Source organism: Cherax quadricarinatus, unplaced genomic scaffold (assembly GCF_038502225.1).
Source record: "Cherax quadricarinatus isolate ZL_2023a unplaced genomic scaffold, ASM3850222v1 Contig564, whole genome shotgun sequence".
In the NCBI taxonomy this organism is placed as follows: Eukaryota; Metazoa; Arthropoda; class Malacostraca; order Decapoda; family Parastacidae; genus Cherax; species Cherax quadricarinatus.
This window is the reverse complement of record NW_027195590.1, coordinates 38,549-56,850: the sequence shown is the minus strand read 5'-3', so window position 1 is coordinate 56,850 and position 18,302 is coordinate 38,549. Positions and strand designations below refer to the sequence as shown.

Sequence of the window (18,302 nt, the reverse complement as noted above, 5' to 3'; positions counted from 1 at the left end):
GGCTGAATATGAGGTGCACAATAAACTAGTCACTACCATCCACAGGATAGATATGAGGTGCACAATAAACTAGCCATACCATCCACAGGATGGATATGAGGTACACAATAAACTAGCCACTATCATCCACACAATGCATATGATGTGCGCAATAAACTAGCCACTACCATCCACACAATGGATATGAGGTGCTCAATAAACTAGCCACTACCATCCACAGGATGGATATGAGGTGCACAATAAACTAGCCACTGCCATCCACAGAATGGATATGATGTGCACAATAAACTAGCCACTACCATCCACAGAATGGATATGAGGTGCACAATAAACTAGCCACTGCCATCCACAGCATAGATATGAGGTGCACAATAAACTAGTCACTACCATCCACAGGATAGATATCAGGTGCACAATAAACTAGCCCCTACCCTTCACAGGATGGATTTGAGGTACACAAAAAACTAGCCACTACCATCCACACAATGAATATGAGGTGCACAATAAACTAGCCACTACCATCCACAGGATTGATATGAGGTGTACAATAAACTAGCCATTACCATCCACACAATGGATATGAAGTGCACAATAAACTAGCCACTACCATCCACAGGATGGATATGAGTTACACAATAAACTAGGCACTACCATCCACACAACGGATATGAGGTGCACAATAAACTAGCCACTACCATCCACAGGATGGATATGAGGTACACAATAAACTAGCCACTACAATCCACACAATGGATATGAGGTACACAATAAACTAGCCACTACCATCCACAGGATAGATATGAGGTGCACAATAAACTTGCCATACCATCCACAGGATGGATATGAGGTACAGAATAAACTAGCCACTATCATCCACAGGATGTATATGAGGTGCACAAGAAACTAGCCACTGCCATCCACAGAATGGATATGAGGTGCGCAATAAACTAGCCACTGCCATGCACAGGATGGATATGAGGTGCACAATAAACTAGCCACTACCATCCACAGGATGGATATGAGGTGCACAATAAACTAGCCACTGCCATCCACAGGATGGATATGAGGTGCACAATAAACTAGCCACTACCATCCACAGGATGGATATGAGGTGCACAATAAACTAGCCACTACCATCCACAGGATGGATATGAGGTGCACAATAAACTAGCCACTGCCATCCACAGGATGGATATGAGGTGCACAATAAACTAGCCACTACCATCCACAGGATGGATATGAGGTGCACAATAAACTAGCCACTGCCATCCACAGGATGGATATGAGGTGCACAATAAACTAACCACTATCATCCACAGAATGGATATGAGGTGCACAATAAACTAGGTCCTGGGTGATGTAATATGACGGTGAAACCTGTCCAGGGCAATGTAAAATGACAGAAAAAAAAAAGTCCAAGACGATGTAATATGACAGGGAAACCCGTAAAGAGCGATGGAATATGTCAGGGAAAACCGTTAAGGGCGATGTAATATGAATATGATGGGGAAACTCGTCCAGGATGATGGAATGTGAGAGAGAAACCAGCCCAAGACAACAGCAAATGATAGGGAAAAACCTTCCAAGGCTATTCAGAATGACAGTGAAACCCGTCCAGGGCGATGGAATATGACATGGAAACCCGTCTAGGGCGATGGAAAATTAAATAGGAAAACATTTAGGGCAATGTTAAATGACAGGCAAACCGTTCCAGGGCCATGGAAAATGACAAGGAAACCCGTCCAGGGTAATGGACAAATGACAGGGAAACGCGGGCAGGAGACCTGGAGAGGGCCGCGGAAGTCAACGCCCCCGCGGTCCGGTCTGAGACCAGGCCTCGTGGTGGATCAGGGTCTGACCAACAAGGCCTTTACTGCTGGCCACAAGCAAACTGACGTACGAACCACAGCCTGGCTGGTCAAGTACTGACTTTAGGTGCCTGTCCAGCGCCTTCTTGAAGACAGCCAGAGGTCTATTGGTAATATCCCTCATTTAATGTGCTGTCTCTTAGCTTACTCGTGCTAGCCCTGCTTTTCATTGGGAAAATGTTGCATCTCCTGCCGAGTCTTTTGCTTTTATAGGGAGTGATTTTCGTGTGCAAGTTTTGTACCAAGCCCTCTAGGAATTTCCAAGCGCATATTATCATGTTTCTTTCTTTCTTGCATTCCAGGGAATACAAATCAAGGGACTTCAACCGTTCCCAGTAATTTGGGTGCTTTATCGTACGTATGTGTGCCGTTAATTAAGGTTCTCTGTAAATTCTCCAGATCAGCAATATCGCCTGCCTTCAAGGGGGCAGTCAGTCTTTAGTAGTATTCCAGCCTAGAGAGAACAGGCGGTTTGAAGAGAATCATCATGGGCTTGGTGTCCCTAGTTTTGAAGGTTCTCATTATCCATCTTATTATTTTTCTAGCAGATGAGGTAGATATATTGTTGTGGTCTTTTAAGGTGCTATCCACTGACGCTATCACTCCCAGGTCCTTCACATTAGTTTTTCGCTCAACTGAGCGGTTAGAATTTGTTGAATACCCAATAAAGTTTTAATTTCCTCAAGTTTTTCATATCTGAGTAGCTGAAATTTCACTGAACTTCATATTGCTTTCTGATGCCCATTTAAAGATTTGGTTGATGTCTATTTGGAGTCTGGAAATGTGTTCGATGGAGGACAATGTCATGGTAATTCGGGTGTCATCCGCAAAGGAAGACACAGAGCTTTGGTTTACATCTCTGTCTATGTCAGATATGAGGATGAGGAACAGGATGGGAGCGAGTGCTGTACCTTGTGGAACAGAGCTTTAAACTGTAGCCACCTCAGGCTATACTCTGTTTATTATTGCTCTTTGTGTTCTAATTATTAACTTATAAATCCATCTACCAACTTTTCCTGCTATTCTTTTATCACACATTTTGTGCGCTATTACACCGTGGTTGCATTTGTCGAAGGTTTTCGCAAAGTCTGTTTATACTACATCTACATTTTGTTTATCCTCTAATGCATCCAGGTTCTTGTCATAGTGGTCCAGTAGCTGGGACAATCAGGATCGACCTGTTCTAAACCCGTGGTGCCCTGGGTTGTGTAATTGCTGGGTAGTTAAGTGGTTGTCGATCTTGCTTCTTAGAATCCTTTCAAAGATTTTTATGATATGATATGTTAGCGCTATCGGTCTGTAGGTCTTTGCAATTGCCTTACTCCCACCTTTGTGGAGTGGGACTATGTCTGTATTTTTTAGTGACTGTGGGACGACTCCAGTGTACATGCTCCCTCTCCATAGAATGATGAAGGCACCTGACAGGGACTTCTTGCAGTTGTTGATGAACACAGAGTTCCACGAGTCCGGGTCTGGGGCAGAGTGCATGGGCTTGCCATTAATTGCCCTTTTTAAGTCTTATGGTGTTAAGATAATGTCAGAGATTCTTGAAATGACGAAATTTTGGGTCTCTGTCGTCATAAAACTCATTTAGTTTGTCTGTTTAACGGTTCGCTAAATCCCTGAATCGTATTGGGACTTTAGTATCTCACTCACTTCTTTGCTGTCATCTGTGTAGGTCCAATGTCGTCTAAGCAGGGGTCCAATACTGGAAGTTGTTTTCGTCTTAGGTTTGGCATAAGAGAAGTATTTTTTTTTTCACTTTCAATAATGCTTTAAGTTCTTTCTGAGATTTGTTTTATAACCTGATAAAGTTTTCATTTCCTCAAGTTTTCCATATCTGAGTAGTTGAAATTTGTCCTCATTGAACTTCATATTGTTTTCTACTGCCCATTTAAAGATTTGGTTAATGTCCGCTTGGCGTCTTTCAGTGTCTTCGATGGAGAACAATGTCATAGCAGTTCGGGTGTCATCCGCAAAGGAAGACACGAAGCTATGGCTTACTTCTCTATGTCTGATATGAGGATAAGGAACAGGATGAGAGCGAGTACTGTACCTTGTGGAAAAGAGCTTTTCACTATAGTTGCCTCAGACTTTATTCTGTTTGCTATTACTCTTTGTGTTTTATTTGTCAGAAAGTTATAGATCCATCTACCAACTTTTCCTGTTATTCTTTTATCACGCATTTTGTGCACTATTGCCCAGTGGTTGCACTTTCGATGGCTTTCACAAAGTCTGTGTACTTCACATTTGCATCCATGAGCAGTTTCTTGATGTAAGGCGTTTTGTTTGTTGATGACAAAGATAAATGTAGCTAAATTGTTGGAATTTAGAGGGGCTTTGTTTGCTGGTATTAATATCTGTTGTTTTCAGTTGGTGTAGTATTTCTGTCATTTGTTACCAGTCTTTTTTCCTTCCTGGCAGTAAAAAATCTTCTCTGTAGAGGGTTCGGCTCCCCTCTTTTCGTTCCCATGGTCTGCATGATCTGTATTGTCTTGTCCCCTTTAGACTGCATGCACATGCATTAGTTGCTACACTGATTGAGACCCATGCTATGGACCCTGGTGATCACGTGATCCAAGCGTTCTTGGTCGACAACCAAGACCACGTATGAAAACCAAATCGAACAAATCAGTTCGAAAACCAATTTGTTAGACAACTAGTACGTTCAACAACCGAGGTTTTACTGTATATTGTTAGCTGTCTTGACAGTGTCATGAGTGGCATTAGGAACATTCCTGTTATCTGTCTCAGTGCTGGAGGCAACGAAATTGGAAGGTGTAGGAGGACCTGATTAACAGATTATGGTCAATGATAGACGTAATTAGAAAGAAGGGAAGGCACCCTGTAATATATGGCATTTTGCAAGGGAGAGGAGTTGGAAATGAATGGTTATCCAGGGCAACCAGTGTACACTGTTGGCTGGACAAGCACTGTGAGAACATAGAAGCATATTTATAGACAATTGGGACCTCTTCTATGACAGAAATGACATGTATGCCAGAGATGGGGTTGACTAATCTAGGGCTGGTGTGAAGATAATTGCAACAGAAATTGTGAAAAAGGAATGATAAAAAGACAAAAAAAAAAGGATGAAAAATAATTACATCAGTAGTGAAAAGAGAAACCATTCAGATGAGTCATCCTCCAGTTATGGCGCGGATTCCATCGCATCATCATATTTACCTTAATGGAAACTAAACATATTAGGTACTATCCTGGCCCTAAGATGCTTCAGCCATTAACAAAAAAAATTCACTATTTTACACATAAAATAGCCTAATCTGCAGCTTCACAAGTGAATATTATACCCTGGCGTCTTTTTTTTTTTTGGCACCTGTTTCAAGGGGTTTCAAAGTACACCTCAGAGGGTTTCCGAGGCATTCCAGTATGCTGGAATAGATTCTACAATTTTGGATACACTGAACATCAACATTACAACTGATAAAAAGTACAATTGGTTCCGGTTACCTTACAAAAGTGTTGAAAATTTGAAGGTGTTCTCGAGTTATGAACGAAATAAAATCGAAAAGTTTTAGAAAAAAACAAGAGAAAAACAACTCTGAGACAGCATCTTAAAGGTATCTTTTCAGGAATACTTAATTTGTCAAGTTACAATTTTTTTTATTGTCTAAGTGTTGAGCTGGAACCAAAAACATTATTAATTAAAAAAAATATTTTTGCAAACAGATTTTTGAAAACATAATATGTTGCATTTATTCATAAAGAATATTAGAAAAAAAAAAAACTTGGTGTGGAAGTAGATTCGATGATGTTGGATAAAGTGACTGCTGATTTATACTCAAAATAATCAACGCCGAAATCAGAAATTTCACACATTTATTCTGGACACTCTACTCAGAACACAGTCTTGTAAGACGATGGTAGTAAAGGATGGAGACTGGTCAAGTGGTAATAAACACGACCTTCACAGTATGATTCAAGTGGCAATGATTACTGGGATGGCTTGCTGCAAGCGTAAAGTCGTTATTCGTGAGTATAAGCCCTAGCCAGCCTGCTGCAAGCGTATTCCAGCACTGTGGGAGGCTGTTCAGTGAAAGATTCCCTGGGCTTTATGGGGATGTGGCCATCAGCGTGGACGAAGTAAGCGACGGAGGTGCGAGGCGACTTTCGTTGTATCTCCTCGGCAGGAATCACCACTTGGTGACCCTACCAACACAAATGAAGAAAAAACATTAGTAAAAAGACCTAACTTCATTACCATAAGAATCGTTAAATGGATATTTTCAAAAAATGGTTTAAAATGAAGTAAACTTTTTTTGTTTGTCTAAATAGAAAATTATTTAAGTGTTTTAGGCTCCTGTGTTTTGGCTCAAGATGAGCTTGCAGTGGATTTATTATACACTGAGAAAGTAATAAAAATTAACAGCTTTATTAAATGCTGTTTTCTTTCATATGTTCAGGCTGACATGCGAGTGCACCCCCCCCCCCACACACACACATTCACAAGAGAGTGTTAAGAGAACTAGATATATAAAAAGCGATGGGGCTCGGTGACATCTCTCCATGGATCCTGAGAGAGGGAACAAAGGCGCTCTGTGTACCACTAACAACAATCTTCAACACATCTATCGAGACAGGGCGACTACTCATTAAATATAGTCCAAATTTAAAAAAAATGAGACAGACATGTAGCATTAAACTACAGACCAGTGTCACTGGCATGTAAAGTATGCAAAGTCAAGGAGAAGATTATCGGAAGAGTGGTGGACGACCTAGAAAGGAATGAGCTTATAAACGACAACTAGCACAGAATCAGAGATAGGAAATCCTGAGTCACAAACCTACTAGAGTTCTATAACAACGTGACAGCAGTAAGGGAAGAGAGAAGTGGAGCTGGGTAGACTGCATTTTCGTGGACTGTGAGAAGGCTTTTGACACAGTTCCACACATATGATTAGTGCAAAAGCTGAAGAACCAGGCAAGTATAGTGGGAAGGGTACTGCAATGGATCAGAGAATACCTGACGGGAAGGCATCAGCGAGTCATGGTATGTAATGAGGTGTCAGAGTGGGCGTCTAAGAAGAGTGGGGTTTCACAGGGATCAGTTTTAGGACCAGTGCTGTTTCTGGTGTATGTGAACGACATGACGGAAGAAATGCTCAGAAGTGTCCCTGTTTGCAGAGGACGTGAAGATAATGAGGAAAATTCAGTCGGAGAAGGACAAATGAAGACTACAAAATGATCCGGACAGGCTGCAGGCCTCGTCCAGCAACTGGCTCCTGGAGTTCAACCCAACCAAGTGCAAAGTCATGAAGATCCGGGAAGGGCAAAGAAGACCACAGACAGAATGCAGTCTAGGGGTCCAAAGATTATAAACCTCATTCAAGAAAAAGGATCTTGGAGTGCGCATAATACCGAACACATCTCCTGAGGTGCACATCAACCAAATGGACGACTAACTAATCTAAGATTAGTATTTCGGCATCTCAGTAAGGAATCGTTCCGGTCCCTATACACCGTGTACGTCAGGCCCATATTGGAGTATGCAGCTCTAGTTTGGAACCCGTGTCTAGTCAAGCACTTCAGGAAACTAGACAAAGTGCAAAGGTTTCTAGAGACTGGTCCCGGAGCTAAGGGGCATATCCTACGAGAAGAGGTTAAGGGAACTCGAACTGTCGACACTGGAGGACAGGAGAGACATGGAGGACATGATTATGACTATCAAAATACTGGGAGGAGTCGACAAGGTGGGCAAAACAGAATGTTCCAGAGATGGGACACAGCAACAAGGGGTCACTATTGGAAGTTGAAAACTCAAATGTGTCACTGGGATGTTAGGAAGTACTTCATCAGTCGTAGAGTTGTCAGGAAGCGGAAAAGTTTGGAAAGTGAGGTAGTGGAGGCAGGTACCATGCACAGCTTTAAGAAGAGGTATGATAAAGCTCGTGGAGCGAGTGGGCCTATTGGCGACCAATGAAGAGGAGGGACCAGGAACTATGAATCGACCCCTACAACCACAATTAGGTGAGTACAATTAGGTGAGGACACACTCACACACACACACACACACACTGCAAGAAGGCCTTCGACACAGTTCCTCACAAGAGGTTACTGCAAAAGCTAGAGGATCAGGCACACATAACAGGAAAGGCACTGCAATGGATCAGAGAATACCTGACAGGGAGGCAACAACGAGTCATGGTACGTGACGAGGTGTCAGAGTGGGCGCCTGTGACAAGCGGGGTTCCACAGGGGTCAGTCCTAGGACCTGTGCTGTTTTTGGTATATGTGAATGACATAACGGAAGGGATAGACTCAGAAGTGTCCTTGTTTGCGGACGATGTGAAGTTAATGAGAAGAATCAAATCGGATGAGGATCAGGCAGGACTACAAAGAGACCTGGACAGGCTACAAGCCTGGTCCAGCAACTGGCTCCTTGAGTTTAACCCTGCCAAGTGCAAAGTCATGAAGATTGGGGAAGGGCAAAGAAGACCGCAGACACAATATAGTTTAGACGGCCAAAGTCTGCAAGCCTCACTCAAGGAAAAAGATCTGGGGGTGAGTATAACACCGAGCATATCTCCCGAGGCGCACATCAATCAGATAACTGCTGCAGCATACGGGCGCCTGGCAAACCTACGGATAGCGTTCCGATACCTCAGTAAGGATTCTTTCAAGACTCTGTATACCATTTACGTCAGGCCCATACTGGAGTATGCAGCACCAATTTGGAATCCACACCTAGTCAAGCACTTCAAGAAATTAGAGAAAGTGCAAAGGTTTGCAACAAGACTAGTCCCAGAGCTACGGGGATTGTCCTACGAAGAAAGGTTGAGGGAAATCGGCCTGACGACACTGGAGGCCAGGAGGGTCAGGGGAGACATGATAACGACATATAAAATACTGCGCGGAATAGACGAGGTGGACAAAGACGGGATGTTCCAGAGATGGGACACAGACACAAGAGGTCACAATTGGAAGTTGAAGACTCAGATGAATCAAAGGGATGTTAGGAAGTATTTCTTCAGTTATAGAGTAGTCAAGCCGTGGAATAGCCTAGAAAGTGAAGTAGTGGAGGCGGGAACCATACATAGTTTTAAGGCGAGGTATGATAAAGCTCATGGAGCGGGGAGAGAGAGGACCTAGTAGCAATCAGTGAAGATGCGGGGCCAGGAGCTATGACTCGACCCCTGCAACCACAAATAGGTGAGTGCAAATAGGTGAGTACACACACACACACACACGCATGGGAAATCCTGCGTCACAAACCTACTGGAGTTCTATGACAGGGTGACGGCAGTAAGACAAGAGAAAGAGAGAGAGAGGGGTGGGTAGATTGCATTTTCTTGGCCTGTAAGAAGGCGTTTGACACAGTTCCACAGAAGAGATTAGTACAAAAGCTGGAGGACCAGGCAAGGATAACAGGGAAGGCACTACAATGGATCAGGGAATACCTGTCAGGAAGACAACAGAGTCATGGTTCGTGGCGAGGTATCAGAGTGGGTGTCTGTAACGAGTGGGGTGCCACAGGGATCAGTCATAGACCGGCGCTGTTTCTGGTATTTGTGAACGACATGATGGAAGGAATAGACTCCGAAGTGTCCCTGTTTGCGGATGATGTGAAGTTGACCTGTACTTAAGATGTTGTGGTGACCTGTACTTAGCTTTGTGAAGACTTGTCTGTGTGCTCCCTGTGAATCTGAACCAAGATGTCCTCTCTTGAGCAACTCTACTAGCAGCTTAGGGTTGCTAAGCTGGAGATACGGCGATTAACGGAGGAGAACAAGAAGATTCGTGGTAATCCTCCTGTTGTGAGTCCTCAGGTTAAGATTGGAACCTGGTCAGTGGCCGGGCAACATGGAACCAAGCTGAGGATCATGAAGATTGTTGGAAAGGCAAAAACAGGAAAGAACCAGAAGACTACTGTGGAAATTTCCAACCCATTTTCGGTGTTACCTGACGAATGTGGGTTGTCTACTGGGAACGTCACAATGAGCACCAAGGAAGCATTGGCACACGTGAGTAAGACATCCCTTGTAACTCCAGCGAAGACCATCGAGAACGTCACGACGAATTCTACAAGTGAAGGTAAGAACATTGTTTTAGTTGGAGACAGGTTAAGTTTATGGATAGGGCCTTTTGACTTAGGGACAGGAAGAGGAGGCAGAGGGCATGTTTTCCTGGGGCTGGGATGGGGGATATTGTTAGCCGTCTGTACGACATCATGAAAGGTAATGGGAGTAATCCTATTATCTGCCTCAGTGTGGGAGGCAATGATGATGGCAGACATAGGAGTGAGAACCTGATTAGCAGGTATAGGTCAGCAATAGAGATAATTAGGAAGAAGGGTGGGAGCCCTGTCATATGTGGTATTTTGACAAGGAGAGGAGTTGGAAATGAATGATTGTCCAGGGCAATTGGTGTCAATTGCTGGCTAGACAAATATTGTAAGGAAAATGCGAAAACATTAACTGAGAGCCGGGACCTCTTCTATGGCAGAAATGACATGTATGCCAGGGATGGGGTTCACTTATCTAGGTCTGGGGTGGGGGCACTGGCAACGGCAGTGGAGGGAGCTGTTAGAGCTTTTAACTAGGAATAGTTAGTGGTATGGGTTTTGGCAGGAATACAGTGAAGTCCCAGTGTAGTAATATTATGAGTTCTAGGGAAACTAGTAATAGGCAGAATGAGGTGGATATTGGAAAGGCAGTAGCACTAGGTGATAAGGACAGTAATAGGTTTAGTGGAAAAACAGAAATGAGCAGCATGGGTAAAGAGAAAGGAGGGTCTTTAAAAAATATTATGCTAATAGCCGTAGTTCTAGGAATAAGATGGACGAGTTGAGATTAGTTGCTAGTGCAGGTAACATTGATGTATTTGCCATCACTGAGACATGGTTTAATTCCAAAAGTCGGGACATAACTGCGGAATGTGACATTCAGGGTTTTAAATTGTTCCAGTTAGATAGAAGTATCGGTAAGGGGGGTTGGGTGACACTGTATGTCCGAGATAACTTGAACTGTTGCATAAAAGCGGGTATTAAGTCTGAAGTAATATATACAGTCTGTCTGGATAGAATTTTCAGAGAAGCATGAAAAACTGTTTTTAAGAGTGATATGCCGTCCCCCAAACTTAGATAGGGACCAAGGGAGATTACTATGGGAGGAAATTGTTAAGGTCACAAGGCACGATAATGTAGTAATTCTAGGGGACTTTAACTTTAGTCAGGTTGATTGGAAATTCTTGACTGGGAATTTAGAATCAAACGACTTCTTAGAAGTAGCTCAGGACTGTTTTTTGAAGCAGTTTGTGACAGAACCTACAAAGGGAAATAACCTGCTTGACTTGGTTCTGGCAAACAAGGAAACCCTTGTTAATAATTTAGAAGTTACAGAGGAACTTGGCTCAAGCGATCACAAATCAATTACCTTTAGCATAGAATGGAAATATGACAGTAGGGATAATTCAGTAATGGTCCCAGATTTTCGATTAGCATATTACAATAGGCTTAGAGAACACTTATCATCTATTGATTGAGGTAACGAAGAGAGCTATCAATATGACAGCTTTCTGAACACTGTACATGGTGTCAAAAGAACATTTATCCCGTATAAAGAAATTAGATCGAATAAAAATGACCCAAAATGGATGAATAATAGGCTCAAATATCTTTTAGGGAAAAAGAAAGGAATCTATAGGCGTATCAAAAGAGGTGAGGGTCATCTTATGAATCAATATATTGACATTAAGAGGGACATTAAAAAGGGGATAAGAAAAGCTAAACGGGAGTATGAAATTAAAGTTGCTAGGGATTCGAAAACTAACCCAAAAAGCTTTTTCCAGGTGTAAAACAAAAGTTAGAGATAAGATAGGTCCCCTTAAAAATAACTATGGGCATCTTACTGACAAGGAGAATGAAATGTGCTCGATTTTAAATAACTATTTTCTCTCGGTTTTTACACAGGAGGACACTAACAATATCCCAGTAATTAATTTTTATAGTGAGCTTGAAGAAGATAAATTATGTAACATCACAGTCACTAGTGAGATGGTTGTGAAGCAGATAGACAGACTGAAACAAAATAATTCGCCGGGTCCTGATGAGGTTTTTTCAAGGGTTCTTAAGGAATGCAAAATGGAACTCTGTTAACCATTAACTAATATTCTTAATTTATCTCTTCAAACAGGTGTAGTGTCTGATATGTGGAAGATGGCTAATGTAATTCCTATTTTTAAAGCAGGGGACAAGTCCTATCCGTCACATTTCCTCCCAATAAGCATGACCTCAATTGTAGGCAAATTGCAAGAGTCACTTATAGCTGAGATTATAAGAAGCCATCTGAATAAGCATAATCTGATTAATGATACTCAGCATGGATTCACGAGAGGCCGTTCTTGTCTAATTTATTAACTTTCTTCAGTAAAGCTTTTGAGGCTGTTGATCACGATAAGGAATTTGATATTGTTTATTTAGATGTTGGTAAGGCTTTTGATAGGATACCGCACCAAGGACTGTTAAAGAAGGTGGCAGCTCATGACATTGGGGGAAAACTGCTCTCATGGACCGAGTCATGGCTCACAGACAGAAAGCAGAGAGTTTGCATAAATGGGGTTAAATCCGAGTGGAGATCTGTAACAAGTGGCGTTCCAAAGGGAACAGTCTTGGGCCCGTTGTTGTTTATAATATATATCAATGATCTTGACGAGAGAATTACAAGTGATACGAGCAAATTCGCCGATGACGCAAAGATAGGTAGGATAACTGATTCAAACGTAGATATCAGGGAACTTCAGGAGGATTTAGACAAACTCAGTACCTGGTCAGAAAAGTGTCAGATGCAGTTCAATGAAGATACATGCAAGGTTCTGAAACTCGGGAGCTCTGTGGTCAGCACTCACATACATTTGAGTGCTCTGTGGTCAGCATTCACATATATGTGAGTGCTTTGTGGTCAGCATTCACATATATGTGAGTGCTCTGTGGTCAACATTCACATATATGTGGGTGCTCTGTGGTCAACATTCACATATATGTGAGTGCTTTGTGGTCAGCATTCACATATATGTGAGTGCTCTGTGGTCAACATTCACATATATGTGGGTGCTCTGTGGTCAACATTCACATATATGTGCGAGTGCTCTGTGGTCACCAATCACATATATGTGAGTGCTCTGTGGTCAGTATTCACATGCATGTGAGTTCTTTGTGGTCAGTATTCACATATATGTAATAATGAAAAAAAACAGAGGAGGCATTTATGTTTATCTATATCACAGAAAGAGAAGTTGTTGGAAAAACTGTAGAGTGTTGTAAGTGTGAAACACCTGACTCAGCAGTGTTGCAGCAACCACTATCTACCATCTGACTCAGCAGTGTTGCAGCAACCACTATCTACCATCTGACTCAGCAGTGTTGCAGCAACCACTATCTACCACCTGACTCAGCAGTGTTGCAGCAACCACTATCTACCACCTGACTCAGCAGTGTTGCAGCAACCACTATCTACCATCTGACTCAGCAGTGTTGCAGCAACCACTATCTACCATCTGACTCAGCAGTGTTGCAGCAACCACTATCTACCACCTGACTCAGTAGTGTTGCAGCAACCACTATCTACCACCTGACTCAGCAGTGTTGCAGCAACCACTATCTACCACCTGACTCAGCAGTGTTGCAGCAACCACTATCTACCATCTGACTCAGCAGTGTTGCAGCAACCACTATCTACCACCTGACTCAGCAGTGTTGCAGCAACCACTATCTACCACCTGACTCAGCAGTGTTGCAGCAACCACTATCTACCACCTGACTCAGCAGTGTTGCAGCAACCACTATCTACCACCTGACTCAGTAGTGTTGCAGCAACCACTATCTACCACCTGACTCAGCAGTGTTGCAGCAACCACTATCTACCACCTGACTCAGCAGTGTTGCAGCAACCACTATCTACCATCTGACTCAGCAGTGTTGCAGCAACCACTATCTACCACCTGACTCAGCAGTGTTGCAGCAACCACTATCTACCACCTGACTCAGCAGTGTTGCAGCAACCACTATCTACCACCTGACTCAGCAGTGTTGCAGCAACCACTATCTACCACCTGACTCAGCAGTGTTGCAGCAACCACTATCTACCACCTGACTCAGCAGTGTTGCAGCAACCACTATCTACCACCTGACTCAGCAGTGTTGCAGCAACCACTATCTACCATCTGACTCAGCAGTGTTGCAGCAACCACTATCTACCACCTGACTCAGCAGTGTTGCAGCAACCACTATCTACCACCTGACTCAGCAGTGTTGCAGCAACCACTATCTACCACCTGACTCAGCAGTGTTGCAGCAACCACTATCTACCACCTGACTCAGCAGTGTTGCAGCAACCACTATCTACCACCTGACTCAGCAGTGTTGCAGCAACCACTATCTACCACCTGACTCAGCAGTGTTGCAGCAACCACTATCTACCATCTGACTCAGCAGTGTTGCAGCAACCACTATCTACCACCTGACTCAGCAGTGTTGCAGCAACCACTATCTACCACCTGACTCAGTAGTGTTGCAGCAACCACTATCTACCACCTGACTCAGCAGTGTTGCAGCAACCACTATCTACCACCTGACTCAGCAGTGTTGCAGCAACCACTATCTACCATCTGACTCAGCAGTGTTGCAGCAACCACTATCTACCACCTGACTCAGCAGTGTTGCAGCAACCACTATCTACCACCTGACTCAGCAGTGTTGCAGCAACCACTATCTACCACCTGACTCAGCAGTGTTGCAGCAACCACTATCTACCACCTGACTCAGCAGTGTTGCAGCAACCACTATCTACCACCTGACTCAGCAGTGTTGCAGCAACCACTATCTACCACCTGACTCAGCAGTGTTGCAGCAACCACTATCTACCATCTGACTCAGCAGTGTTGCAGCAACCACTATCTACCACCTGACTCAGCAGTGTTGCAGCAACCACTATCTACCACCTGACTCAGCAGTGTTGCAGCAACCACTATCTACCACCTGACTCAGCAGTGTTGCAGCAACCACTATCTACCACCTGACTCAGCAGTGTTGCAGCAACCACTATCTACCACCTGACTCAGCAGTGTTGCAGCAACCACTATCTACCATCTGACTCAGCAGTGTTGCAGCAACCACTATCTACCATCTGACTCAGCAGTGTTGCAGCAACCACTATCTACCACCTGACTCAGCAGTGTTGCAGCAACCACTATCTACCATCTGACTCAGCAGTGTTGCAGCAACCACTATCTACCACCTGACTCAGCAGTGTTGCAGCAACCACTATCTACCACCTGACTCAGCAGTGTTGCAGCAACCACTATCTACCATCTGACTCAGCAGTGTTGCAGCAACCACTATCTACCACCTGACTCAGCAGTGTTGCAGCAACCACTATCTACCACCTGACTCAGCAGTGTTGCAGCAACCACTATCTACCATCTGACTCAGCAGTGTTGCAGCAACCACTATCTACCATCTGACTCAGCAGTGTTGCAGCAACCACTATCTACCACCTGACTCAGCAGTGTTGCAGCAACCACTATCTACCACCTGACTCAGCAGTGTTGCAGCAACCACTATCTACCATCTGACTCAGCAGTGTTGCAGCAACCACTATCTACCACCTGACTCAGCAGTGTTGCAGCAACCACTATCTACCACCTGACTCAGCAGTGTTGCAGCAACCACTATCTACCACCTGACTCAGCAGTGTTGCAGCAACCATTATCTACCACCTGACTCAGCAGTGTTGCAGCAACCACTATCTACCACCTGACTCAGCAGTGTTGCAGCAACCACTATCTACCACCTGACTCAGCAGTGTTGCAGCAACCACTATCTACCACCTGACTCAGCAGTGTTGCAGCAACCACTATCTACCACCTGACTCAGCAGTGTTGCAGCAACCACTATCTACCACCTGACTCAGCAGTGTTGCAGCAACCACTATCTACCACCTGACTCAGCAGTGTTGCAGCAACCACTATCTACCACCTGACTCAGCAGTGTTGCAGCAACCACTATCTACCACCTGACTCAGCAGTGTTGCAGCAACCACTGCATAACACCTGACTCAGTAGTGTTGCAGCAACCACTATCTACCACCTGACTCAGCAATGTTGCAGCAACCACTATATAACACCTGACTCAGCAGTGTTGCAGCAACCACTATCTACCACCTGACTCAGCAGTGTTGCAGCAACCACTTCCACCTGACTCAGCAGTGTTGCAGCAACCACTATATAACACCTGACTCCGCAGTGTTGCAGCAACCATTATCTACCACCTGACTCAGCAGTGTTGCAGCTACCACTATCTACCACCTGACTCAGCAGTGTTGCAGCAACCACTATCTACCACCTGATTTAGCAGTTTGGTGTTGCAACAACCACTAACTACCACCTGACTCAGCAGTTTGGATCTTGGGGTGGGTGTAACACCGGGCACATCTCCTTAGGCGCACATCAACCAAGTAACTGCTGCGGTATATGGGCGCCTGACAAACCTAAGAACAGCATTTCAACATCTAAATAAGGACTCATTCAGGACCCTGTACGCTATGTACGTTAGGCCCAGCGCTAGTCTGGAACCTCAACTAGCCAAGCATATGAAGAAACTAGAGAAAGTGCAAAGGTTTGCAACAAGACAAGTCCCTTTAACCTCTCCTACGAAGAGAGGATAATGGAAAAAAAACTTGACAGCACTGGAACACAGGAGAGTTAGGGGGATATGAAAACGGCATATAAAATACTGAGAGGAATCGACAAGGTGGACAGAGACAGGATGTTCCAGAGATTGGACACAGCAAGAAGGGGTCACAGTTGGAAGTTGAAGACTCAGATGATCCACAGAGTTGTCAGGAAGTGGAATAGTCTAGGTAGTGATGTAGTCGTATGATAAAGCTCATGGAGCGGGAAGAGTGACCGAGTAGCGGCCAGTGAAGAGGCGGGGACAGGAGCTGTGAATCTACCCCTGCAACCACAACTAGGTGAGTACACACACACACACACACACACACACACTGCAACCACAAATACGTACAAAATAGGTGGGTACAATACACAATACGCACAATTTAAAAGAATGTTAAGAAGCTGCTTAGTGAGTGTGATTCATCGAAAGCAGTGAGACCAAATAATATCTCTCCGTGGGCCCTGAGAAGCGCATGGATACTGTGTTTGCCGCTAGCAACATTCTTCAACAATTCAATCGACACAGGGCAACTACCAGTAATGTGAAAGACAGCATATGTAGTCCCAGTTTTTAAGAGAGGAGAGAGACAGGCAGCGTTAAACTAGAACCAGTGTCAGTGACCTGTAGAGTACGTAAGGTTATGGAGAAGATTATCAGAAGACTGGTGGAGCACCCAGAATGAAGTGGGTTTATACATGACATCCAGCAGAACTGCAGGGATGAAAAATCCTGTGTCATGAATCTACTGGAGTTCTACGACAAGGTAACAGAGGTAAGACAAGGGAGAGAGAGGGATGGGTAGATTGTATTTTCTTGGAAGACTTTTGAAGCAGTACCTCACGCTAGACTGGTATAAAAGCTAGAGGGGCAAGCAGGAATAACAGCAAAAGCACAACAATGGATCAAGGCATGCCTAAAAGGAAGGAAACGAGTGATGGTCTGTGAAGAGGTGTTGGAATGGGTGCAAGTCGCGAGCGGTGTTCCACAAGAATCAGCCCTACGGTCAGTGCTGTTTTTTGTATACGTGAATGACATGACAGACAGGATAGAGTCAGAGGTGTCCCTGTTAGCAGACAGAGTGAAACTAATGAAGATAATACAAGCGGAGAAGGAGCAGGAAAGGTTATAAATGGATCTGTAAGCCTGGTATGGCAAATGGCTCCTGGAGTTTAACCATACCAAGTGCAATGTTATGAAGCTTGGATGACAAAGAAGACCCCAGACGGAGTATAGGCTCGGGAAGAGGGGGCCGGAGTGAAAGGCTGCAAATCTCAATCAGGGAGAAAGACCTTGGGGTGAGTATCATACAGAACATCTCCTGAGACACACATCAACCACATAAATGATAAATGCGCATCTGGCAAATCTAAAAACAGCTTTTCGACATCTAAGTAAGTCATTCACGACAATGTACACCGTGTACGTCAGACCTACACCTGTCTAGCATATGAAAAAATTGGAGAAAGTGCAGAGGTTTGTAATAAGACTAGTGCCGGAGCTAAGGAGTGTGTTCTATGAGGAGAAATTCAGGGAACTCAACCTGACGACACTGGAGAGAGTATGATAATGACGTACTATCACTGTTTATTCACCTAGCAGTAGATAGATAATTACCTTTGTGATAATTGACTGTTGTGGGTCTTATCTTAGGAAGAATGACCAAACGCATATGATGATGATAATACTGATGGTGAAAGTAATAATAATATGAAGATTAAGAATAATTATATGATAATAATATTAAC

The 18,302-nt window shown here is 43.9% G+C and overlaps 1 protein-coding gene across 1 annotated transcript in view; it reads right to left on the bottom strand.

The window, feature by feature from the left end:
* Positions 1 to 5,694: 5,694 nt before the first annotated feature.
* Positions 5,695 to 18,302, bottom strand: part of LOC128703655 (uncharacterized) — a 30,588-nt gene continuing 17,980 nt past the window's right edge. The window contains exon 3 of the mRNA XM_070080533.1: positions 5,695 to 6,038. Coding sequence (XP_069936634.1) covers positions 5,856 to 6,038 — 183 coding nt within the window. The 3' untranslated portion in view covers positions 5,695 to 5,855. The remainder of the gene's footprint in view (positions 6,039 to 18,302) is intronic.